At 34.6% G+C, this 25,764-nt stretch overlaps 3 protein-coding genes across 3 annotated transcripts; all 3 read right to left on the minus strand.

Moving 5' to 3' along the window:
* Positions 1-721: 721 nt before the first annotated feature.
* LOC123236065 (olfactory receptor 4K1) lies at positions 722-1,654 on the minus strand. The gene has a single exon (XM_044662324.1). The coding sequence runs from the start codon at positions 1,652-1,654 to the stop codon at positions 722-724; it is 933 nt and encodes a 310-aa protein (XP_044518259.1).
* Positions 1,655-13,073: 11,419 nt separating this feature from the next.
* LOC123236066 (olfactory receptor 4K5-like) lies at positions 13,074-14,060 on the minus strand. Its single transcript, XM_044662325.1, has one exon. It carries the CDS (start codon positions 14,043-14,045, stop codon positions 13,074-13,076), a length of 972 nt encoding a protein of 323 aa, XP_044518260.1. The 5' UTR covers positions 14,046-14,060.
* Positions 14,061-22,527: 8,467 nt separating this feature from the next.
* LOC123234138 (olfactory receptor 4K3-like) lies at positions 22,528-23,496 on the minus strand. Its single transcript, XM_044660080.1, has one exon. The coding sequence runs from the start codon at positions 23,494-23,496 to the stop codon at positions 22,528-22,530; it is 969 nt and encodes a 322-aa protein (XP_044516015.1).
* Positions 23,497-25,764: the final 2,268 nt, after the last annotated feature.

A 25,764-nucleotide genomic window follows, 5' to 3' on the forward strand; every position in this document is an offset into this window, starting at 1 on the left:
AGCAATTTCTTTTAACCAATATTATGGTTCAAATGTTTGTACTGCTATTATATTGAACAACACCCATGAACAAAGTTGACCCTTTTCGCTGTATTATACAAATAAAAACACTGAACTGAGGGCAATGACAATTGCACACTTCTCCATTACCTATTCTACAATGCCTCTTCATCCAAAAAATATGCATTCTCCTCCAGTTGTAGATTTTCCTCTGTTCTACTTAAGTTGCTTGTGGAACTTGGGCTAGAAGGACTATGGCCAGGAAACTGAACCAACTATAAAAGGCACCTTACAAAATTTATAGTAGATGTAGATAGGGACTTAATTCCTCCTTACCTTTATTATTTCAAGAAATATAAAAATCTGTGATGCAAATTCAATATTACTCCAATATTTATTTTTTCTCTCAATGTTAAATATTCTTGTGCAATCGCTCTTTAGTTCCCATTTGAATGGAAAATATAATCTACATTCTCAGTCGTGCAAGGGAAACAACCTGATAATAAATTTATTATAATATATTCTATTTTAATCCCATTTTAGCAAAGGTTGATGAATGAATCCTAATCCACATTATTAGTTAAAATTAGGAACAGATTCCATCCATTTTTTTCCCATTTTAGAGACAATAATGAAGCTAACCATCCCAATTCATTAATAGATTTTTATGGTCTTGAAGGATATATGTCTTAGAAGGCTTATTTCTCATGGTAGTCATCCATTATTTCCAGGAGATGATATAACGGTTCCTTAATTTCCTCATGGCAGATTTGACATCTTCATTCCTAAGAGAGTATATGATGGGGTTCAAGAGAGGGGTACAAACGGTATAAAAGACAGAAAGAAATTTATCTATAGAGAGTCTGCTAAAGGGCCATATATAAAAGTAGATGCATGGCCCAAAGAAAAGTATTACAACTGTGATGTGAGCTGTTAAGGTTGAGAGAGCCTTAGATGATCCACTTGAGGAACGGCGCCGGACAATGACTAATATGACAGTATAAGAAATAATTAAGGCTAGGAAACAGCTCAAAGAGATCAGGCCACTGTTGGTTAATGTCATAATCTCCATTTCATAAGTATTCATGCAGGCCAACTCAATCACCAGGGGGAGGTCACAAAAAAAACTATCTACTTCATTTGGCCCACAAAATGGCAGATCTACTGTAAAGGCCAAGTGGCTCACAGAGTGAAGAATCCCCACAGCCCAAGATATAGCCACAAAAATTATGCAAAGTCTCCGATTCATAATAGAGCTGTAGTGTAGAGGTTTACATATAGCTATAAATCTATCATAGGCCATTGCTACCAACAGCATCATCTCACTTCCCACAAAACTATGAAGGAGGAATATCTGGGCCATGCATCCCTCAAAGGAGATGGTCTTTTTTTCCACAAGAAAATCAGCAATCATTTTGGGTGTGGCAAAATTGGACTGACAGATGTCAATGAAGGAGAGGTTGCTGAGCAGGAAGTACATGGGAGAGTTCAAATGGGAATCAGAGACAATGGTCAGGATGATTATAATGTTTCCCAGTACAGATGCCACATAGACTATGGTGAAGATCACAAAGAAGAAAAACTGAAGTTCCTGAGAATTGGAGAGCCCCAGCAATACAAACTCTGATACCACTGATTGATTTCCTCCAGCCATTTATTCAGTCTACAAGGTGTTACCACCTAAAGAGAAGAAAATTAAGGAAGAAATAATCAACTGATTGTATTGTAATGTACATTAAATACCAGCTGATTTTTTCTTATAAAAAGGAATATTAGTTTTATAATTTTATGCCAAAATCAGAAAACAACTATTTGTAATATTAATCAAAAAAAGCATTTTGTGGGTATCTATTATGTATAGAGACAATAATCAATTGTACTTTATTATACTCTATAAAACCCTTGTACATAATCCATCATGCTCTAATATGTAACTATAATACTTTAATAGATGAGTATTTCTGCTATTTTTAATTCTCCCAACCCTATTATACTCTAGTAGATATATTAAGGGGATTTGAGATTCAGACATATAAAGATAAATTATATGGACAATCTACCTATGACAAATAAATGGTAATTTAATAGATAAATGAGAGATCTAGGAGAAGTCATTCTAAGATAGAATGGAAAAAAGGCTTGACAGAAAACAGAATTGACTTGACTATAGATCAATTAATGAGGTTTAAATAGGCAGAAAAGAAGGGTCAAGCACTTCAAGAATGGGAAATTATATGAATAAAGGTGAAGTGGAGAGGTATGTTTAGTAGACTAGTCCAATCTGAGCAGAAAGGATCAACATAGGGAGTGGTCAGAAGAGATAAGACTTAAAAGACTGGAGTCAGATGGTGGAGGGTTTTGAGCATTAGTATATGTAGTTGAGGCTCTATCCTATTTGAAACAAGGATTCAAGAAAAGTTTTAAAGAGAGTAATGTGATTAGACCAATTTTAAGGACAACAATTGCAATAGTTTATATTTGTTTAGTCATTTACCACTTCTAATAATCTTTTCATTGTTTAATCTTTTTAAAAACCCTGACATGAAATTGAAAGCAAGTATTTTCATTCATTCGTAAGTGAGCAAATTATTCAATAAACTTTTATTAAGCACTTACTATATGCCAAGTATAGCACTAGGCACTGTAGTAACAATGAAAATGGAAGAATTCCTGCCCTAAAAGAGTTTAAAAAAACAAAGTTAGCAGCAACTAACTGATTAAGGCCAGACCTAAACAACACATGCCATAAAGACCAGAGCCATAACTCAAACTTAGGTTTACATATGCCATCTTCAGCAGGGTTGTTTTTTTTTTGTTGTTGTTGTTGTTGTTGTTGTTGTTGTTTTTTGTGGCTTGCTTGCCTGTTTCCTTTACCTTTATACCAAACTGGTTCAGGCATAGACAAGGTGAAGAGACTATATGTTGGGGAGACATTAGTGAAATATGTTAAAACTCTGTAAAGACATTTCAACAGCAGCTTTTTAGATACATACATGCCATGCTGAAAGTACAAATTTGAAATGTTACAGTGGTGTTCAGAGACTCCAATCTAATACCAGCATGGATATTTGGCAGTATTTCATCACCCAAAGGTAGCTCTGTACAGTGGGAAAAAAATCTGAATATAGAAAAAGATAATCTGGGTCTAGTCTCGCCTCTTTACAATCTACAAGACTTTGGGCAAGACATTTCAGTGAGTTTCTATTTCTTATCTGTAAGATAGGGGGAATGGAAGAGATCATCTAAGTTCACTCAGCTCTAAATCAGTGTTACTACGAACTCTATTAAATGTAATGAAAGTTTAATGAGATAATGATGATGCTGGCCTACAGGATGGAGTTTAGATCCCATGGAGTCAGTGAGATTAATCTAGTCATCAAATTCTGAAGTAGAATATCCAAGCTTTAAAGCTAAAATATTAATAGTGACAAGAAGGAATAAGTCTCCAGAATGCAAGGAGTCATTTGTCTTATTTCATTCTAAATTTTGAAAGAGACATGAATGAGTCAAATTTGGAAATTGTGAAGAAGACAGAATTTATTATATCATGTATGTACCAGTATCAGGGCAACAATGAGAAGAAAAAGCAAAAACTAAAGCAAGAAAAGAAGGAAAGAGAAATGGAAGAAAAGAAGGACAGTAAAAAAGTAATTGCTCTTAGCAAACCTGAAATAGTCACTATCATTAATGCATGTTTTTTTTGTATCTCTGAGCCTCAAAAGCAGTGGCATCTCCTATACTAGAAATTTTGAATGTTCTCTAGTTTCCACTTTTCCTATTTCCATTTAATTTCTGGTTAATTTGTACTAATGTGCTTGAGAGTTTCACAAATGACTGTCAACTGCTAATCAGTGATCAACCCAATGTATCTGGCACCAGTGATCTTGCTCTAGTACATACAGTATTGATGGTGAGTGTTTGACTTTGAGTCAGCAAGACCTCAGTTCTGATTCTGTCAGTTACACTTATTTACAGTGTGACCATAAGTAAATCTTTGAGCTCTAGTTGCTTCAACTACAAAATGAGGTAAAAATTTATCATGTATTTAGCTGACAAGATTTCTGTGACATTCAAAGGAAATAATGTATTCCAAACAATTTGTGAAATTAAAGTTATTTTAATTACCAAGGTAGTTATGTGCTAATAAGGACAGATAAGAGACTACTTCTGTAATTATCATACAACTATTTAATCTCTATTAATTTCCTCATCCAAAACATGAGGAATTAAGTGATGTTACTTCCATCTCTGTTGCAACATTTTCCTAAGACAAAGTATGTAGTTGTGTGATAGAAGCATATAAATAACAGAAACTCATGTAGGGCCCCTTGGTTTTCTTTAGAGTCTAGTTGCTTTCTGGTCAAGATTTCTTATTATCTCAGCACACTTCAGGTATAAGGAAGTTTCTAGATAGGACTTGATATAGAACCTTTCAATTCAAAGTAAACTAATGTTCCACTGATATTTAAGCCATACCTGATGCGAAAGAAATGAGACTGGCCATATAGTCCAATACTATGTGAATTGGAGGTGGAGTCAGAGATGTGGCTTGGGCCACTTATGAACTCTATGACCTGGGGTAGGTCACTTAGTCTTGTTGTACCTCCCTTTCCACATCTATAAAATGGATTCCATGATCCTCTCTAGTTCTAAGTCATAGAGAGCTAGTGGCACTACTGATACATGATTTCTTTTTCTTTGTCCTGAATTAAAATTATGTTTTGATGGCTGGATCCTTAAAATACAGAAACCTATGGCAAGGAAGGATCTTGTCCAATAATAATAACTTACCTTTCTGCAATGTTTTACAATTTACAAAGAACTTAACGTGCACAATTTGTTTTATTTGGTTCTCACAATAACTTTGGAAGGTAGGAAACACAAGCAATATTCTAGTACTGAGTTCAATGCTCCAGAACTTGGGATAGTCCCTAACACATAGCAGGTGCCTAAAAAAATGTTTGTTAGTTAAATGACTGGTGAGTTTCAGAAAAGAAAAGCAGCAGGTCCAAATGTCAGAGCAAGAATTCACGTCTAAATTCTCAAGACTTCTATTCTCATCACACTATATTGTCTCAGCTAGCCATTTTTTTGCCCTTACATAGTATCCTCTTCTATATTGCAGATGTCTAGTTACTAATGTAGTTATGAAATAAAAATCTAAGGAATGGAGTGGAAAGGAAAGAAGTAAAATAACTGTGATGCTCTTCCCCTTTTGTCTTTCTATAATGTCATGTTTTGCCTTTAGTCATATCAGGTATATCTTTGAATTATTCCTAGGAAATTTTGGAGCTAGATTTGGAGCTGGATCTAGGTCATAGCACAAGGAGCAAGTGTCTTTAATGGTCTCAAAGAGACAGAGTCAGTACTTCTGCCCTTCAAACTGATATAACCCCGATTTCAAATCTCAAGCCTCACAATGGAAAACATTGCCTCATTGGAGAAAGGAGCTCAGAGTTTGAACACTATCAGCACATTCAAAGTTCAAGCACCTAAATCAAATATATGATTCCAACATAAATACTTACGTTCTCAAATATACTTTTCTCTATAATCCTTGGTCCTTCTCTTTTTCTTTCTGACAGACGTCTCTAAATTTTCTTCTAAATACTTTCGCCTGATACAAGTAATTTGACACTGAAAATTATGCAATATTTCATTGATTTAGTGCATTTTAAATGAATTTTCTCTAGTTCACTCTGCTGTATTCTAAGCCTCTAGGGAGTAGCAACTTCAACAGCAGCATTGATTGTGCACACATGGCTCCCTATCAAGGAGATACGCAATCTTTATACTATGGAAATATATAGTCTCCTCCTTTGGAGAAATATGAAATCATCCTTCAGTGGGAATTATTAAGCTATTAAGTAAAATTTCCAAGGGACAAAAAATGTAAGATTTTTTTAGTGTCAGCTAGCTTTAGTACTATGCTAGAAATAAAGAATATTAAAGTTAGGGTCATTATTTTGTTAACTCTTGACTTTCTGTCCTCCAGATATGAATTATAGCATCTCATATCTTATACATAGAATATCATATAGAAGGAATTATAGTTAAAAGAGGCATTTTATTTCAGGGCATCATTTACTATAGCTCTCAGAAGAAACTTGGAGATTATTAAGTTCAAACTCCCTCATTATATAGGTGATAAAACTGAGGTAAGGAGAAAGTCAAATTTCTCTGGACCACTCAGATGGCAACTATCACAATCCAAACTTTATCCATTACAGGAATGTAATGCAATAGGGTTTTTTGTTTGTTTTGTTTTGTTTTTGTTTTCTTTGCTGTTTCCCACACAGAGGGTTATTAAAGCTATTCTTTAAATTGTCCAATTAAATGAAAATAGCTATTTGCACAGCCTATTTTTGTGTATTTATACAACTATTTACACAAACAGAAAACAACTATTTACACAAACATTTCTACCTTAGAGCTATTTTACTTGTTTAAAAAAACTTGTTCTAGACTGCTCTATTGCAAAAAGGAATAATATGGAAAAAGGTATCAAGTGATAACATTTGTATAACCCAGTGGAATTGCTTGTTGGCTCTGGGGGAGGGGAGGAAATAGGGGATGGAAAGGAAATGACTCATGTAAACATGGGAACATATTTGAAAAATAACATTTTTAAATAAAACTTTTAAAATTTTTAAAAATTAAAAATAAAAAAAGTTTTTTCTATAACAATAAGAATCTGCTTTATTTTGAAAGCCACATATTGGTTCTTGTTATGATACATACAACCCATTTCTTTTTTTTCAACATTTCAGCCTTTTAAATAATAGAAAATAACTATTGTAAGTCATCTTTTCACAAATATTTTTCTTCCTAAAGTGAAATATCTTAAAATCATTCTCAATATCACAGTTTTATGACTTAAGGTGATCACCCAGAAATCACTCAGAAAGACACTTTTGATTACAACATTACTCCAATATGCCTCTTTCTTTCATCTGACACTATTACTACTCTGATGCAGACTTCACCTCATGTCTAAACTATTCAAAGAGACTGATGGTGGATCTGATTGATTCAATTCTCTCCCCACTCCAATCCATCATCCATTCAGGCACAGAAGTGATTTTTCCAAAGCACAGATTCAAATATGTCAGCCCACCTCTCAATAAACTCCAATGGCTCCCTTTCACTCCAGATTCAATTACCAAATCCTTTTTGATATTGAGAGCCCTTCATAATCTATCTCTCTCCCACCTATTCAGGTTTTTTACACCTTAGCCCCCACCATATGCTTCAATCAATTGTCACTCAAGTGACAATGGCCTCCTAGCTATTCCTTGAACAAAATATTCTATCTCTCAGCTTTGGACACTGTCCCTGGCTGTTGTCATACCTAGCATGTTCTCTCTTGTCATCTCTATCTATTGACTTCACTTAACTTTCTTTAAGTTACAACTAAAATACCATTTTCAGGAAATCTTTCCCAACCCCTCTTAATTTTAATGCATTCCCTCTCTTGATTATTTCCTGTTCATCCTATATATGGCTTGTTTGTACATATTTTTTCTTGCAGCCTCTCCCATTTGATCATGAACTCCTTTAATGCTGAGACTGTCTTTTGCTTCCTTTTGAATTTCCAGGGCCTAGCACAAAAGTGTTTAATAGCTATTTGTTGTCTGACTACTGCCAGACTTGATGGGTATGAGTAGGCTATAATAGATTATAAACAAAGAGTTATGCAGGGAAAATCATATATAGGATACAATCAAATTTCTGAAAAAAGAAAAGAGGTTGGATACATAGCAAAAACAAAGGAGAAAGGGTAGCTAGTTGGCTCAGTGGACAGAGAGCCAGACCTCGAGACAGAGGGTCCTGGGTCCAAATTGGACCTTAGACAATTCCTAGCTGTATGACCCTGGGAAAGTCACTTAATTCCTTTTTTTTTTTTTTAGAAAAATTTTTTTCCATGGTTACATGACTCATGTTCTTGCTCTGTCTCCTCAGACCCCCCACCCCACCAGTAGCCAATGAGTATTTCCACTGCTTTCTTCCTGTGTCATCTATCAAGACCTATTTCCATATTATTGATAATTGTTCTAGGATGGTCATTGAGAGCCTACATCAAAATCGTGTCCGCATCAACCCATGTGTTCAAGCAGTTGTTTTTCTTCTGTGTTTCTACTCTTGTAGTTCTTCTTCTGAATGTGGGTAGCATTCGTTTCCATAAATCCCTCAGAATTGTCCTGGGTCATTGCATTGCTGCTAGTACAGAAGTCCATTACATTTGATCTTACCACAGTGTGTCATTCTCTCTGTATAATGTTCTCCTGGTTCTGCTCCTTTCACTCTGCATCAATTCCTGGAGGGAATTCCAGTTCACATGGAATTCCTCCAATTATTATTTCTTTGAACACAATAGTATTCCATCACCAGCATGTACCACAATTTGTTCAGCCATTCCCCAGTTGATGGGCATACCCTCATTTTCCAGTTTTTTTGCCACCACAAAGAGCATGGCTATAAATATTTTTGTACATGTCTTTTCCCCTATGATCTCTTTGGGGTATAAACCCAGCAGTGGTATGGCTGGATCAAAGGGAAGGCAGTCTTTTAGTGCTCTTTGGGCAGAGTTCCAAATTGCCATCCAGAATGGTTGGATCAGTTCATAACTCCACCAGCAGTGCATTAATGTTTCAATTTTGCCACATCCCCTCCAACATTCATTACTCTCCCCTGCTGTCATTTTAGCCAATCTACTGGGTGTGAGGTGGTCCTCAGAGTTGTTTTGTTTTGCATTTCTCTAGTTATTAGAGATTTAGAACACTTTCTCATATGCTTATTGATAGTTTTGATTTCTTTATCTGAAAAATGCCTATTCATGTCCCTTGCCCATTTATCAATTGGAGAATGGCTTGATTTTTTAATTGTCTGCCCCTTACAGATATTCTGCTTTGGAACCAATACTTAGTATTGATTCCAAGATGGAAGAAAAAGTGTTTTGTTTTTGTTTTTGTTTTATTAAAGGAGAAGCAAAGAATAGCTCTCTTGCTCTGCTGGTGTCTTTATATTGCCAAGAAAATTTGAGAAAATATCTTTTCACTTTTGTTGAACCACCTGAAGTGAACTAATGGGTAGAAAAGGATGAAATCACATAGAATGGGCAGGCATGGATGGATTGCAATCTGCAATTCTAGAGGGAATATCCACAGCAATGAGATGACAAGTCTGTTAGAATATTTAAGTACAAGATGGTTTCTTTACCTTTCCCCATCCATGTTACACCTTTCTTAATGTATTCTGGTTTGTAAATATTTGTCTTCAATGACAGCACCCGGAATTGAAGTGCAGGGTACATCAGGACCATCCTTGATCTGGATTCTATGCATCAATTCAAAAATTACAGAAAGTAAATTTGCAAATTTTTGTTGTTGAGTGATTTTTAATCATGTCCAACTTTTCATGACTCCTTTTTGGAGTTTCCTTGGCAAAGATACTGGAATAGTTTGCCGTTTCCTTCTTTAGCTTACTTTACAAATGAGGAAACTGAGACAAACATGGTTGAGTGACTTGCCCAGGGAAACATAGCCAGTAAGTTTCTAATGCCAAATTTAAACTCAAATCTTTCCAATTCTAGATCTGGCACTCTATCTACTATGCCACTTAACTGCCCCAAATTTATAGATAGTAAAGATTTAGGGTTTTATTCTTTCATTCCATTAGAATAATAAGCAATTGTATTAATTTTGGCTAATCATTTAACACTTATCTCATATTGAATTCACCAATATCCATTGAATTCACCACGTCTTTCTCATATGGGTTACTATTAAGCCAGGTGTTTGCTGTGTTGTGTTTATACAGCTAATTTTTGAGACAGAGGGACAGAGTGTAAAAAACTAAGGATTTAGAGGCAGAAAATTTAAGTTCACATGCTTATTCTTCTACATATTTCCTGCATCAATTTAAGCAAGACACTTTTCTCCTTTAAGTGCCAGGTGCATTTTATCTAAAAAAGTGGATAAAACGATCACTAAAGTTTCCTTCTATTGCAAGATCTCTATGTTTACCCTAATCAAATTCCATTTTGTTAGCTTCACTCCATTGTACCAACCTAACAAGATTGTTCTCAAGCTTGATTCTATCAAACACTTAGTTGCCTGTGCCATTTATTTTATCTACAGACTTGAGACAAATGCATTCTGTTTTCATTCATGTCATTGTTAATAATACTGAACAAGTCACAACAACAGAACAATGATCTTTTCACTAGAAATTTCCTTTAGTTTGCTGCTAATCTATTATCATCAACACCCTTTGGATACAGTTTTCCCACCAACTATGAACACAGAGAGTTATGTATCAGATTACTTTTCTCTATTTCCATCTTTGTCCTATGTTAAGCTGATTATAACTTTATGAAATCTTTTCCTGAAATAGAATTATAGTATTTATGTGGAAAAAAATGAACCTACATCTTCTTAATTCAGAGGCTGCCTTTCTATATACTCTGCCAGACTACTGCATGATACAGTAGAAAGAGGAATTAATTTGGAGTCAGAGGACCTTGGTGCACACAATGACTCTGCTTCTTACCACCTGTGTGACCTTAGAAAAGTCATTTGGCCTCTCTGAGCTTGACCTGTAAAATGCATGAGTCAGCTGAGGTCCTTTCTAACTCTAAATGAATGAGGTTTAAAATATATTAAATATTGATTATATATTAAGCCCTTGCTAAGATCTGGAGATACAAATATAAGCAAGCAAGACATTTCATACCCTTAAAGAATTTATATCTTAACAGGCGAAGACAACATATATAGGAAACTAGAGCAGGAACAGAAAGGGGAAGGGATAAGATTCTGTGATTCAATTGAAAGAGAAAGAAGAAAGAGTTTAAGTGGCATAATTTGAACCTGGCCAGATATTGATGTAGTGGCCCAGATGTAGCCAAAATAGAGAGCCTGATATCTGGTCAAAGAAGTGTGAAAACCAGTGTAACATGGTTTGGAATTAGCCAGGAAGCTCCATAAGATTCTCTGAAATTATAAGTATAATGTATATCTCTCAGTATCCCAGACAGTTCTCCAATAGGAAGAACATTTGCTGAACTATAGGGGTAAATGTAATTTCTTTTTAAAAGAATGCCCAATATTGATTAAATTACAGCCTTGTACAATTTTTTAAATAAAATACTTTTGCTTTCCTATGAGGTTTTTGTAGTGAACCTATACTGGTTTCTAGTGATTACAATTTTATTTTATAAATGTTCACTCAGAAAAATCTGTAACTTCTGCAACAAATCCTGTAACTTTATTACAAATTGCCATCAAGCACTCAGATTTGTAGTTTTTATAATCTAGCCACCATTTCCTTTTGAAAATCAGGACAATATTTTCTGATCTCCACTTTTTGGACAATTTTACCATTCTCAAAAATTATCTTAAGATAATTTAAGGGACATAAATAGGCAGTTTTCAGATAAAGAAAACGAAACTATCAATAAGCACATGAAAAAGCATTTTAAATCTCTCATAGAGAAATGCAAATCAAAACAATTCCAAGCAGATTGGCCAATATAGTAAAGGAAAATAATAAATATTGGAGAGGATGTGGCAAAACTGGAACGCTAATGAATTGCTGGTGGAGTTGTAAATTGATCCAACCATTCTGGAAGACAATTTGGAACTATGCTCAAAGGGCTTTAAAAGAATGCCTGTCCTTTGATCCAGTCATATCACTACTGGGTTTGTACACCAAAGAGATAATAGGGAAAATGCTTATGCAAAAATATTTATAGCTGCACTCTTTGTAGTGGCAAAGTATTTGAAAATGATGGGGTGTCCCTCGATTGGGGAATGGCTGAACAAATTGTGGCACATGATGGTGATGGAATACTACTGTACTGTATGGAATGATGAACTAGAGGATTTCTATATGAACTGGAAGAACCTCTAGGAACTGATGTAGAGTGAAATGAGCAGAACCAAGAGAACTTTATACACAGAAAGTGAAACATTGTAGAACAAAACAATTTAATGGACTTTGCTAGTACAAAACAATTCAAAGGGACTTATGAGAAAGAATGCCATCCACATTGAGAGAAAGAATTGTGGGAGGAGCAACAAAGAAGAAAAACAAATGACCAATCATTTATTTATGTAAATATAATTGGAGGTTTTGGTTTTAAAAGATTGATCTACTGCAAAAATGAATAATATGGAAATAGGCATAAGTGATAACATTTGCATAACCCAATAGAAATGCTTATAGGATTTGGGAGGGAGGAGTGAAGAGGAGAGGGAAAGAAAATGAAATATGTAAACATGGAAAAATATTTTTAAAATAAAATAAAAAATATTGTTTATGGCTAGTATTTTTGGTATCATAAGGAGGCATTAAATGAGATAGAAAACTAGATCTGGAGTCACAGAAGTGGATTTGAATCCTAAATACATCATTCATTTGATGTCTGATCCAAAGCTTTCCTAAATCTGGCCTGTCACTTCCCTCTCCACTTATTTCTTATCACATCCCTCCATTCTTCCTCTACTTCTAGAGGCCTGCTCTAGCTATGGCCTGCTAGCTATTCCCAGTGGAAAAAAAACTGCTTCATTTTTTTTTATAATTTATATACCTAGAACAAGGGGTTTTGACTCTTTCTGTATCTTGGATCCCTTTGGCTTTTTGGTGAATCCAATGGACTCCTTCTGAGAAGAGTCTTTTTAAAATATATATAAAAAGATAAAAAGAATTACAAAGGGAACCAATTATACTGAAGTATAGTGATTGAAATATGTCAATGATCCCAAAGTTAAAACACCTTCCTAAAGCTTAGTATAGTGTCTATTGGTTGTTTTGTGGTTGAAGTCATTTTCCCTTCTCTGGCCTTCATTTTCCCAAGTGTAAACTTAGAACATTAAAAAAAAGTTATATATGGTTACTTTAAATCCCAGCATTTTGTGATCTAAGATACTATCTGAACTCTCTTGCTATGTAGCTATCTTTTAAGAGTGAAACATAGTAACAATGATAATAAGAAGCATAACAGCAACAATAGTTGACATATATAGTCATATACAATTCATAAAGGACTATAAGTTTAGAGGATGTTTGTCTCAATAAAGTGAGGATCTTATCATGAGGGATATTTCAGAAATCTTTTTGGGCTTCAAGTTTCGAGTCACAAGTTTCCTCATGGCAGCCTTCATGTCTTTGTTCCTTAATGTATAAATAATGGGATTCAAGATAGGGGTGAAAATGGTGTAAAATATGGCAAGGATTTTATCCACTGGGTAGGTGGTGAAAGGCCACACATAGATAAAGATGCAGGGCCCGAAAAACAAGATCACAACCATGATGTGAGCACTCAGTGTGGAAAATGCCTTAGCCATTGCAGCAGAAGACTTATACCTGACAGTCAGCAGAATGACAATATATGAAATCAATAAAAGGAAGAAAGTGCTTAAGGAGAGAATCCCACTATTGGCCACAATTAATATTTGTATTGTATAGGAGTCAAGGCAGGCAAGCTTGGTCACTCTAGGAAGATCACAAAAAAAGCTATCTACCACATTGGGGCCACAAAAAGGCAAATTCACAGTGAATGACAATTGGCTCATAGTGTGCACAAAACCAACAGCCCAGGAGGTTAATACTAAGGCATTGCAGACATTCTGGTTCATGATGGTCACATAGTGTAGAGGTTTGCAGATGGCAACATACCTATCATAAGCCATGGAGACCAGCAGCACCATCTCACCACCAGTGAAAAGGTGAATAAAAAAAATTTGGGCTATGCAGCCATTGAAGGATATGGTCTTGTGTTCATTCAGAAAATCTGCAATCATCTTTGGAGTAGCAAAAGATGACTGACAGATATCAACAAAAGACAGATTTCCCAGCAGGAAGTACATGGGAGAGTGCAGGTGAGCATCAAAGGTCACTGTAATGATGATTAGAAGATTGCCCAGGATAATCATCCCATACAACAAGGAGAAGAAGAAGAAAAAGAAAAGCTGAAGTTCTTGAGAACTGGAGAGCCCCAGCAGCACAAATTCAGAAACCACAGTAGAATTAGCTCTCTCCATGGACAAAAGCACCAGAATTGCTCAGAGAGAACCTTGAGAAGAAAGAAGGGAAATTAAAGTGATTGAATACAAAGAATCATCCCTACTCTCTTTCTCACTCCAAACATCTTTATACAACTTTCAGGTGTATAATTAATTGTACATAGATATAATTATTATCACTGCTTAATATAATTAAATTCATTTCAATAAACATTTATTAGATGCCTATTATATACAAGGTAAGAGTTAGGATACAATGTTGATTTTAGTGTCAGGAAGACCTTCATTCAAATCCTGTAACTGAATCATGCTAATTGTTTTAATACTCCCCTATCTATTTTTTAGTGTACCTCTAATATTATAGCTCTAATATTTTTCAGGCAGTCCTCTAATATTGCATTGATAGAAGGAATTTATAATTGGAAATTCCCTTGAACAAAGATATTAAAGATTCAGTTTAAACATACATATATATGCATATATGTGTATAAAATATATGTAAATTTATATTATATATATACATGTTTATATATTGTGAAGGATATGATCCTGTGTCTAAACACATGCGTATATACATATGTATAGATATACACATGGAAAAAATACAGCAAACACTTAATCTTACAAAGTATCTTCAGTTTATGTAATTGAAGTGAAGCTCATATGTGAACTCTTCAAGGCCAGGTGCAAAGATGTTAAGGAGACACATGTCATATAAAAGTAAACTATTTATTGAGAATATAAGGATAAAAAAGGATTTATAACTCTAAGGGATTCTAACTTCACCCAAATCAAACTCCTTGTTTCTGCAAAGAACCAATTCTCCTGTTTCCTCAGGCAACACTGATCCTTCCTGATCTGACTAACCCAAATTTTCACTATTCTACAATAAATTAACACTATTATCCTTATACAAAGTTATAAAAATAACAAAGACCAGCTGGCTGAGCCTCAGCAAGAACCAAGTTAGGACTCTGAGCCTTATAGGACTCAGAGTCCAAACCTAAGACCAGGTCTTTCTTTGGTCTTCTCAGATATAAAAATAATTTAGAAAATGTCAATAGACAGTCACTAGTGTTTCCCAAATTGGTAAAGGAAAATCACTTAGTTGCTTAAGGTTTTTCCCTGCTTTCCTTTTACCTCAGACAAGAGGGAGAAAAAAAATCACCTGTTCCCAACACTCTGAGAAAGAGAGAGTAACTGCTCCTTCTCAGAGTAATGGGCATACCCAGAGAAAGTAACTGCCACAGAAAAACCGTTAAACTATCAACATTTCAAATTGACACTGCCTCAGATCTTTTTAAACTCCAATTCTTTCTCAAGCCAGCTTCTCTACATCTTATCTCTAATTTAATATAACAAGACTTAATTTCTAATATCATCCTTGTACTACTCAAAAATTGTCAGAATTTTCTATTTTCTATTAAACTTCAAACTCCTTTACCTGAGAAGATCCTTCATAATCTGCATCATTCTACATTTCTAGCCTTATTTTATATTATTTCCTCCATATATTCTATGGTTCATTTAAATTAAGGTATCCACTACCTCACTGGTATCCAGAAATCTCCATCTCACTACTCCAAATGTCTGATGGCTCATTTTTGGTATTTCCCTAATGTACCTCTAGAGATCAAGACAAATTTAATAACCACTACTGAGCCTGTATCCCAGAGAGATAATAAAAAAGGGAAAAAACCTACTTGTACAAAAATATTTATAGCATCTCTTTTTTGTAGTCAAAAAATGGAAATTGAGGGTATGTCATCAATTGGGGAATGACTGAACAAATTCTGGTACATATTGGTGATGGAACACTTTTGTGCTATAGGAAAGGATTAGCAAGATGATATCAGAAAAATCTGGAAATATCTACAGGAATTGATGCAGAGTGAAATAAGCAGAACTGGGAGAATATTGTACAGAATAAAAGCAAAATGGGATGATGATTATCTGTGAAAATGTGGGTTCTCTCAGCAATGCAATAATCTGGGACAATCCTGAAAAATTTATGACAGGAAAAGCTATCCAATTCCAGAGAAAGAATTGTTGGAGTCATCTTTCACATCAGTGTATTTAAGGTTTTATTTTGGGGTTTGGTTATATACAAGTGTCCTCTTACAAGAATGACCAGCATGGAAGTGTTTTGAATGACAATAAAAATGAATAATTCAATAATTTAAATTTAAATTTAAAAATCTTTATTAAGCAAAAAAAAGCCCAAACACATTTAATACTTCTATGTTAGTCTTCCAGAGCAGATTCATATCTTCCAAATACAATCTTCCAAAGTTTTCCAATGATGGGCCACAGGATCAAGAATGTAAATGTGAGGGGCAGCTGGGTAGGTCAGTGTATTGAGAGCCAGGCCTAGAGACAAGACATCCTGGGTTCAAATCTGGCCTCAGATACTCCCTAGCTGTGTGACCCTGGGCAAGTCACTTAACCCCCATTGTCTAGCCCTTACTACTCTTCTGCCTTTGAGCCAATACACAGTATTGACTCCAAGACGGAAGGAAAGGGTTTAAAAGAAAAAGAATGTATATGTGGGTATAAAATGATTTTTTCCAATTAAAATGTTTAAATGATGCAAACCTAATGCCTGATGTAGTAGCAGTCAGTTCTACAGAACAACGGTAACAGAATATGGATAGGTCTGCCCTGCTTAGATTACTAGTTCAGTAATAGTTAGCTGGGTTTGTGTGTGTATGTTATTTATTTGTTAATTCTTTTCCCCTTGTTTTTAAAAAGATATATAGCCAAGAAAGTGTGTTGGGTAGATCACACTTCAGAGTGACCTGGCTGCTTTTGAACCACAAGTCTAAGGCTGGATGACTCATCTACTTTTGGACCAGTTAAAAAGGACTTCAATTATTATTATTGTTTATTTTGCCTAAAGTATCATTTCACTCTTTGTTATCAGGGAATTCAATTAGCCCCTTTTTCTGCCCATTTTTAAAATTAGAAACATAATCTATATAAGGAGATAGAATATTTAGGATACATAAAGAATTGTTTGGGGAAATTTTTCTTCATTGAAACATAGATAAAAGATGTAGCTTGTGTCAGAGGATGCAGATCTACATCTTGCTTCTAATCCTTACTACTCTAGGTGACTTTGGGCAAGTTACTTTACCTTCTTAGGTCTCAATGTCCTTATTTACAAGATGTGGTGGTTGGATCAGAGGTTCTTTAACATTTTTGTGACATAGAGTAAAGTTAAGATGGAAAAGCCATTGGAATTATTTTTCAATTATTTATATTTTATTATATTAAAATACCCAGTTCAGTTCTTCCCTCCCTTTCCTCTCCCTATTAGAGAAGGCAGCATTTGACAAAAAGATATAGATGTATATAAAATTATGTCTTATTAATTTCCATTAATCATTTCTTTCTCTGGAGGTAGATATATACAAGTCATTCTTCAAACAATACTTCAGTTGCTGTATATAATGATCTCTGGATTCTGCTCACTTCATTCCTCATATTTTCATGTAGGTCTTCCCAAAGTTAACCTGTTTGTCATTTCCTATGGCACAGTAATGTTCCATCACAGTCATATGCCATAACTTGTTTAGACATTTCCAAATTGGTGAATAATTTTTTAACTACATTAAGAATACACAAGATTGTGAAGGAAGTCAATTTAGAGTGAGATAGGGTTCAAAGTATTTTTAAAAGATAAGTCCATTAACTCCAAGTAAAGAATCTCTTCCTTCTACCTATAAATCTTAAGAACAATTTAGTTTTAGTCATAGAATACAATCATTTTCTCATCCCATTTCCACACTTGCACCTACCAATATGCTACTTGTGGGATCATTTTTGCATTTATATCATTTTCACATACTATAGACACATATAAAGGTTCCAAGTATAAAGCATAGCTTCCTCTAGCTTGGAAAAATTCAGAGGTGTTCTGGTCCTGGAAAAATCACCACATGTAGTCTGAAAGTTTCTATGAGGCTGTTCTCATTAATATCTATATAAGTAATGTTAGTAGTAATCACAAAATGTAATTCACTGTTGAACCTTACAGTATTAGTGTGAAGATCAAATGAGTTTATGTAAAGTGCTTTTAAACCACACAAATTAAAGCTATTATTATTATTAGGAATCAGAATAGGAAAATTGTTAGGATTGAACCAATATAACTCAACATTTCAGTCTTGCAAACTTGTGTTTCTCTTATTCTGTCCTAAGGATTAATACAAGACACTTTAAATTCACTCTAGTCAGAAAAACTTTCATTGGTTGCATCATATGGGGAAAGATATTCTTCCATTCCAACATTATGCCACCCTTCTTATATGAATGTGAAGAATGAGACTGATTATTAGTAATCATCTGTTTCTACCTCATTATATTATAGATTAGGAAAATGGGTCACAGAGAAACAAAACTACTTAATTCAGCTATGTAATCTTAGGCAAGTAATTTAACTTCTGTCTGTTCAATCATTTTTCTCTACTGTAAAATAAGGATAATAATATCTCCTACCTCCCAAGGATGTTCTTGGTATAAAATGAGACAATTTCCATATAGTTATTTGGAAAAAAAGAGGGCATGATATGAATTCTACCTATTAGTTATTATCTGCATGTATAGACTGTTGTAGGAATATGTAGGAATATATTTAGCTAAGAGAGGGAGCAGACTTGGCTGACAAGAGAATTTGGAATCTGGAGAGAGGGGACACAGTGACTCTGACAATCTGGCAGTTTGAAGCTGTCATGGAAGCCTGTGGATTTTATGGTGGATTGGTCAGACTCAACATCTTTGTAGCTGTTTCTTTGGATCTTAGATTGTGTTATCTTCAAGCAAGCCCAGTGAAGTAGTAGGTTGAGAAGTGGATTTTATCTGGTGTGGTGGACACTCAGAGAATATCCCATCTCCCTCTCTTCACCCTTGGAACTAACTTGCTGTGTATCCTGTCTCCTGTAACAGCTTTTGAAAATATCAATCTGTCTGAAAACATCAAGCTGTTACAGAACATTTTGAAAACAAGTGCAGAGAGGGAAGAAGGGAGAGAGGCAATATAGATCATATAACTTCAGAAAGCTTACATGGAAATTTGTTATTAAATTTAAAAATAAAAAATGTGGTTGACTATATTGATTAATTTTCAACAATAAAAATAGTGAGGAAGGGACACTGAGAAATCATTTGTCCTATCTAAATCACAGATTCCCCTACATGAAGACTTTTTCTATGGGGTATCAATGCAGTTGATTAATTCACAGGAAAATATTCAAGTTATAATAAATCTATCCAATATATTAATTTAGAGGAAAAAACAAATTATCAGTTGTTTCATTATACATATATATATATATATACAAACACACACATATATGGATGTATATTATATGCCTATATTTATAGATTAATCTTTTCCCTTTTCAACCCAACATTTGCATATCATGAAGTTACAGCTAGAACAAATGAGTTAATGATAAAACAAAATTTCATCTATTATAGAGACGTAAACCTTTTCAATGTAAAAAATACAATTTCTGCTTGTTTTAGTTTTGTTTGTTTTTCAACTTAAAGGCCATGCCAATAACTCTCAGCATGAAGGATAAATTCTCTTTAGAAAATTTATAGGAAGACATGAACAAGAATTGAATAGGCTTAGAAGATACATATGTGTGAGCCTGTCTGGGTTTATCTGTAGATGTGTGATATGCTTGTCAGTTTGTTACTGACCTCACTGAAGAATTATAGCCTTCTTGCACTCTTTCTTCAAAAACTTGTTACATCTTAAAAAACTTGAATCCTCCTTTTTCAGTTTCCCTCCTATTTCTCTCAGCACTTACTTGCTCCCCTATAAAACCTGGTGTCCCTTCAGGAATGATTTGATAATAAAAGTAATAAGACTGGACACAACTTCCTATTACTATAATTTTTGCAATCTTGTTTTCTCACCTACCAGTTATGGAGCATGCCAGAGAAGTTCTTTTTGGAGTCTGAGAAACTAAGTTCTTCACCTTTTCTTAGTGTAAGTTGATTTACTTCAAAATGTAGATCTTTGCAAACTCCTCTTTTTGTAGTGAACTGGAAGACAGTCAACATTTTACATAAGTGACCAATGAAGCTTTTGAGACCTGTAAATACACAACAAAAGCCCATTGTGCAATGGGCATTATTAAAGCCTTTAACTAGGTTTTCCCAACGGTGTGAAAGGGACAACTTCTTAAACTAGAGTTTATGATTAGCAGGGATTGTTAGGACAATAAGAGGGAAAGCTATAGGTATCTGCACCTTTGCTGTGACATAAAATATGTTGAATCCTGTGCAATTCCAGTCACTATATAGGGAAATTTTTGCATCAAAAGAGATTCTTGTGTTAGACATAGGAAAACCTTAGCAAACAGAAAATCTTAGCAAGCAAGAGCGGGCTATGTTCTTGTCCCATTCAGTATATAGTGAAGTTTTTGTTTTTTTTCAGTGTATACTTCTCAGAATGTCCATGGACTTAAAAAATCAATGGAGTCTCACAACAGTTCAAGAGATTATTGTCAAAAATCCCCTCCCAAATCAAAATAATAATGACTAGTAAGTGAAAATCTCTTTCTCTTCTAACTAATCTACCTTCTAAATTCATACTCCAGACCAGGGGTCAGCAACGTATGGCTCTTGAGCCATATCTGGCTCTTTTGAGGGCCAGATATGGCTCTTTCTGCAGGAGTCATAAAGTCGATTATTTTTCAGGTGCTGTTACAGGAGCGCATACTGTTACAGGAGTGCACACTGTGAGCACTGTACGGCTCACATGAAATTACATTTTAAAAAATGTGGCGTTTATGGCTCTCACGGACAAAAAGGTTGCCAACCCCTGCTCCAGAGCCTTTTTCCTACTTTCATCCATTTAACTTAAAGGCAGTTCCTTAATTTCCAGAGTGGGTACAAATATTTATTTACTTCCACTTGAACTGGGTTCTCCCATGCAAAATAGATTTACAAGAAAATATAATTGTTAATCAGCAAATATTTATTGATCATCCAATATGCAACATATACTATGTTAAGTACTGGGAATGAAAAAAATAAAAGTGAAACAGGTCCTACTCTCAAAGAGTTTACATTCTAATGATGGAAACAATATAGCATATATACAGAATATATATAAAATTAATACATTGTTGATTAGAGAGGGGGAAGCAGCTAAAGTCATTCATTTGAATTATGGTTACTCAGAACATTGATAATTTGTAAAAAATAGAGCTAACATTTAACTATTCTGTTATGGAAGGGTTCATCAAAATGAATTGTCCAAAGGCCACTTCAGGTAATATCTTTATTATTTTATTAGGACCCATGATTTCAGCAGGATAGAGAACTCCTAATGTGAAATCTCTACCAGATGAACAAATAATCTGTAATTTAATGAAAGATTGAGTGAGTTGTCTGTGTTTATGCAAATAATGTTAGAGGAAAGGTTTGAACCCAGGACTTCCTGGCTCTGCTTCTGATTCTTCAAATGTCAGTACCATGCCTCAGTTGCCTTCCCCCACAGCAAGTTCTCTAATTACCTTAGACTTCCTCGCCCTGGAACATCCTTTCCCTTTGCAGATCCCTTCTCCCAATATTGAGTTCCTTCCAGAATCTCTGTTCTGAGGAAGAACTCAGGGCAACCATCCTTTTAATCTCTCCTGGTTCTATTTCTGACTCTCAGGACATTGTCACCTATATCCTATGTAGGTATCTCCCTTTTCTCATCCTATTCTGTCCACCAGCTTTTCAGATCCCTTTTATATGTTACTCTCTTCCATTAGACTATAAGCTCTTTGAAGGGAAGGGTTGTCTTTTTTTGCTGTCATTTGTAGGTGTCTCCCTTGTTTCAGTTCCTGGAACACAATAAAGACTTAACAAAATTCTTGTTGGTTTACTGAATCCAAAGCTGGTTCTATGTCCACTAAACAATACTGCAAGGAATATATTTACTATCAGACCAAAATGGTTTCAAATGTAGAGATTAAAATTAATATTCAAAGAACTAAATATTATATTTTTTAAAAGTTTTATTAGTAAAAAACTAACATAAAATACTAGAGTGAAAAAGGTGCTAAACTCATGTCATCCATACTCATGAATGAGACCATACTGCAAGGAACATATTTACTATCAGACCAAAATGTTTTCAGAAAAAATAAAATCATGTTGTTTACCAAATCTATTTTACACACAAATGTAATGTATAATTATCTTATACATCTATGATTTATCATCTATTATCTATCACCTTTCAATCTTTATATCTATCTACTTATCTATCTCTATGTAGCTACAAGCAATTTTTTATCTGCAAAATATATATTTAGCATGGTCTATATGTGAAAATGTTAGGGCACATGTGTAAGCTATGATAAATGATGACCTGTTGATTTTCCCATCTACCTTATCTTTAACCTTGCTTTTTAGAGTATCATTAAAAGATGATTAGTGTCACTATAGAAGTAACAGATATGCAAAAAAGTAATGGCCATGAATATGGGTTCTAGTTATGAGGGGCCCTCATTGCCAGGAACTGTGAAAGCTGTCTGGAATTCAGGAGCTGACCTCTCAGTTTCTGCATTGCTGATTTCATCTCTTTGTTTCTCAAGGTATAGATAATGGGGTTTAAGAGTGGGGTAAAGACAGTGTAAAATACAGAAAGGACTTTATCCATGGGAAAATTGCTGAATGGCCAAGCATAGATAAAGATGCAGGGTCCAAAGAACAATGTTACAACAGTGATATGAGCTGTTAAAGTGGCCTGTGCCTTAGCCATGCTAGCTGAAGAGTGATACTTCACAGTGACCAAGATGACTGTATAGGAAATTAGCAGCAGTATAAAGGAGATCACGGCCATCAGTCCACTGTCAGAGAGCATCATTATCTCTAGGATATATGTATCCACACAGGCAAGTTTGATGACCAGGGGAAGATCACAGAAAAAACTGTCTACTTCATTGGGACCACAGAAGGGCAGGTTCACAGTGAAGGCCAACTGGCTCAAGGAATGCAGGAGTCCAATGACCCATGAAGCCACAACTAATCCTGCACATTTCTGCAAACTCATAATGGTTGCATAATGTAGAGGTTTGCAAATAGCCACATATCTGTCATATGACATGGCCACAAGAAGCACCATTTCACCACCAGCAAAGACATGGAGAAAGAATATCTGTGTCATGCAACCATTGAAGGAGATGCTCTTGTGTTCCAAAAGGAAGTCTGTAATCATTTTGGGTGTGGCAAAAGTAGATAGGCATACATCAATAAAGGACAGGTTACTTAGCAGGAAGTACATGGGAGTGTGCAGGACAGGTTCAGAGATCACTGTGAGAACAATGAAGAAATTACCCAGTAAAATAGCCACATAGAACAAGGTAAAAAACAGAAAGTAGAAAATTTGGAGCTCTGAGGACCCAGAAAACCCCAACAATATAAACTCAGCTACTCCTGAATAATTTGATTTGTCCATGGTCTCAAGTTTCAAAATTGGCTTAGACGTTTTCTGTGGAAAATTGGAAAAAGAATTGAAAATTATATCAAAGAATAATTAGAGAAATAAAAAAATGAAAGACGTAATCAGAAGACAAATTCCCATTGAATGACAATTCGACTTATATCTTCTTCAGTACTTTGTTAAATACATAAACACATATGCATGCGTGCCTGGTGCCAGTGAGCCTGCACACACACACACACACACACACACACACACACACACACTTCATTTTCTTTCATAGGAAGTGTATATGTATTCTCTTACCCTTTAGAAGAGTATCCTCACATGTTATAACGATGCCAAGATGCCCACTGCTAATTAATTAATTCAGATTCAACTGATTTAGAATTTATGATAATTCAGATAGAGGCTCTTCTTAAACTTACCTTTATACATGCATACATATACATACACATATACATATATAAGCTATATGTCAAGAAAACGAATAGTTTAAATAAAACTGTATTGAATATGTTTCAACTTAGAAAAAATGTTATTTAGAACTGTAATAGCAATTGTGCATATATGAGTAACAAGTGGATGGGTATAAAAGATATAAAAGAAAGTACTTCATTAAGATTTTATTAAATGCTAATTTCCATGTCATTTTTATCTGTTCTTTTAGACTAAGATGCCAAGACCTCTATTTGCTACCATTTTGTTAGCTTAGTAGGGGTTCTTGCATAGATATGAAGAAAATGAAATGATTAAAAAGTAGAGCTCATACAAGAAATTCACTAGATGTTGTTTGACTTACCCTATAAATCTAAGATGCTATGGTTTTGATAAAACCGCATTTCTTTTAAATATTCTGTAATTAGGAATATCACCAACTTGGACTAGACTTTTCCCCAACTTTTCTAAATTGATGCAATCATAGGAGTATAGATCTAGAGATGAAAGGAATTTTAGAGTTCATGTAGCCTACTCCCTCTAATTTTACAAATAAACTGATCTTTTTTGGTATTCTCTAGTATTAGTTTTAAAAAGAAGATTCCACTAATGGAATTTATGACCAAGATTTGAATCTGGGTCTCATTTACTAGACATACAAAATTATGGGCTTGACAATATTGTAGTATCACAGAAATTTCATGCTAGAAAGTGCCATGACAGTCACCTTGACCATTCCATTCATGAATGAGCTCCCTATAACATCCCTGACAAGCCATCAAATTTTAATATAGGCCAAGGAAAAAACTAAACATTTAAATTTAAGCAACATTTGCTGGTTACCTATACTAAATATCAGTGAAACAAAAGAACAAATTTAGACATCACCAGAGCCTAAATCAGAGTGGGAGAGGGAGATGCCTAGGTTGTAATAATATGGTTCTCTTCTTAAAATAGCTCTTTATAAATGAACATAAGGAATGCTAGAAAACCCCATTCTCTATATCATGTATTTATTTTGTTAATCAGGTCATAGTAGTAAAAAGGAAAGCATAGTCTCCTTTAGACAGTAATAGACAGGTCCCATTATTTTCAAATCTTGAGTGAGAAGAGTTGTGCCTAAGACAAAGCAATGCTTTGTCAGACTGGAAGTCTCAGTACCTGGGTCAGCATAAAAGGATCCCCATTTTAAGATGAGAAGTTTAATGAATAAAAAAAACAGTATGCAAATAAGTTATGGCTGAAAGAAAAGAAACAGCAAAATAAAAACAATAACTTTGAATAGATTTAAATTCAGAGTGCAATAAATTTTATATTTTTCTAAAAAGAAGACCAAAGAAAACATTTCTTAATGTAAGTTGTCTGAATATGAATATTTCTTGTGGGAGGTATTATTGAGAGATAAACAAAACTTACATGTGCCATTCTGAAATTGCCATATAGATTCATTGACAGTGTGGGTATCTCTACATTCTCTTCATTTCAGGCACTCCAAATGAATAAGCTGTGCTATAGTGACTTTAATAAATAAGTACTCCTTTCTTACTGCCTACTATCTTCTCATTTGGACCATTTAACTTCTCTTTGAGAGATATGAACAATGAAGGTGGCATGGGGATTTAAGTCTGCTCATTGATTGGAAGGAAGTTTTGTTCCAGAGAGATAAAATGTTCTTAACATATTTCTTCCATACCTGAACATGAGGGAATTGAGAACAGGACCTTGAAACAAGATAGATAGATTCAAATCCACCCATAGACACTTTCTCCCTGTGTGACCCTGCACAATTTACTAAGCTTTCTCTGTTTCAGTTTCTATACCTGTAAAGTGGTAATAATAATATCT

The sequence above is a fragment of the Gracilinanus agilis genome, chromosome 2, assembly GCF_016433145.1.
Source record: "Gracilinanus agilis isolate LMUSP501 chromosome 2, AgileGrace, whole genome shotgun sequence".
Classification (NCBI taxonomy): Eukaryota; Metazoa; Chordata; class Mammalia; order Didelphimorphia; family Didelphidae; genus Gracilinanus; species Gracilinanus agilis.

Excerpts from the sequence above, each read along its gene's own strand:
- LOC123236065 (XM_044662324.1), bottom strand. The coding sequence starts at position 1,654 with ATGGCTGGAGGAAATCAATCAGTGGTATCAGAGTTTGTATTGCTGGGG.
- LOC123234138 (XM_044660080.1), bottom strand. The coding sequence starts at position 23,496 with ATGGACAAATCAAATTATTCAGGAGTAGCTGAGTTTATATTGTTGGGG.
- LOC123236066 (XM_044662325.1), bottom strand. The coding sequence starts at position 14,045 with ATGGAGAGAGCTAATTCTACTGTGGTTTCTGAATTTGTGCTGCTGGGG.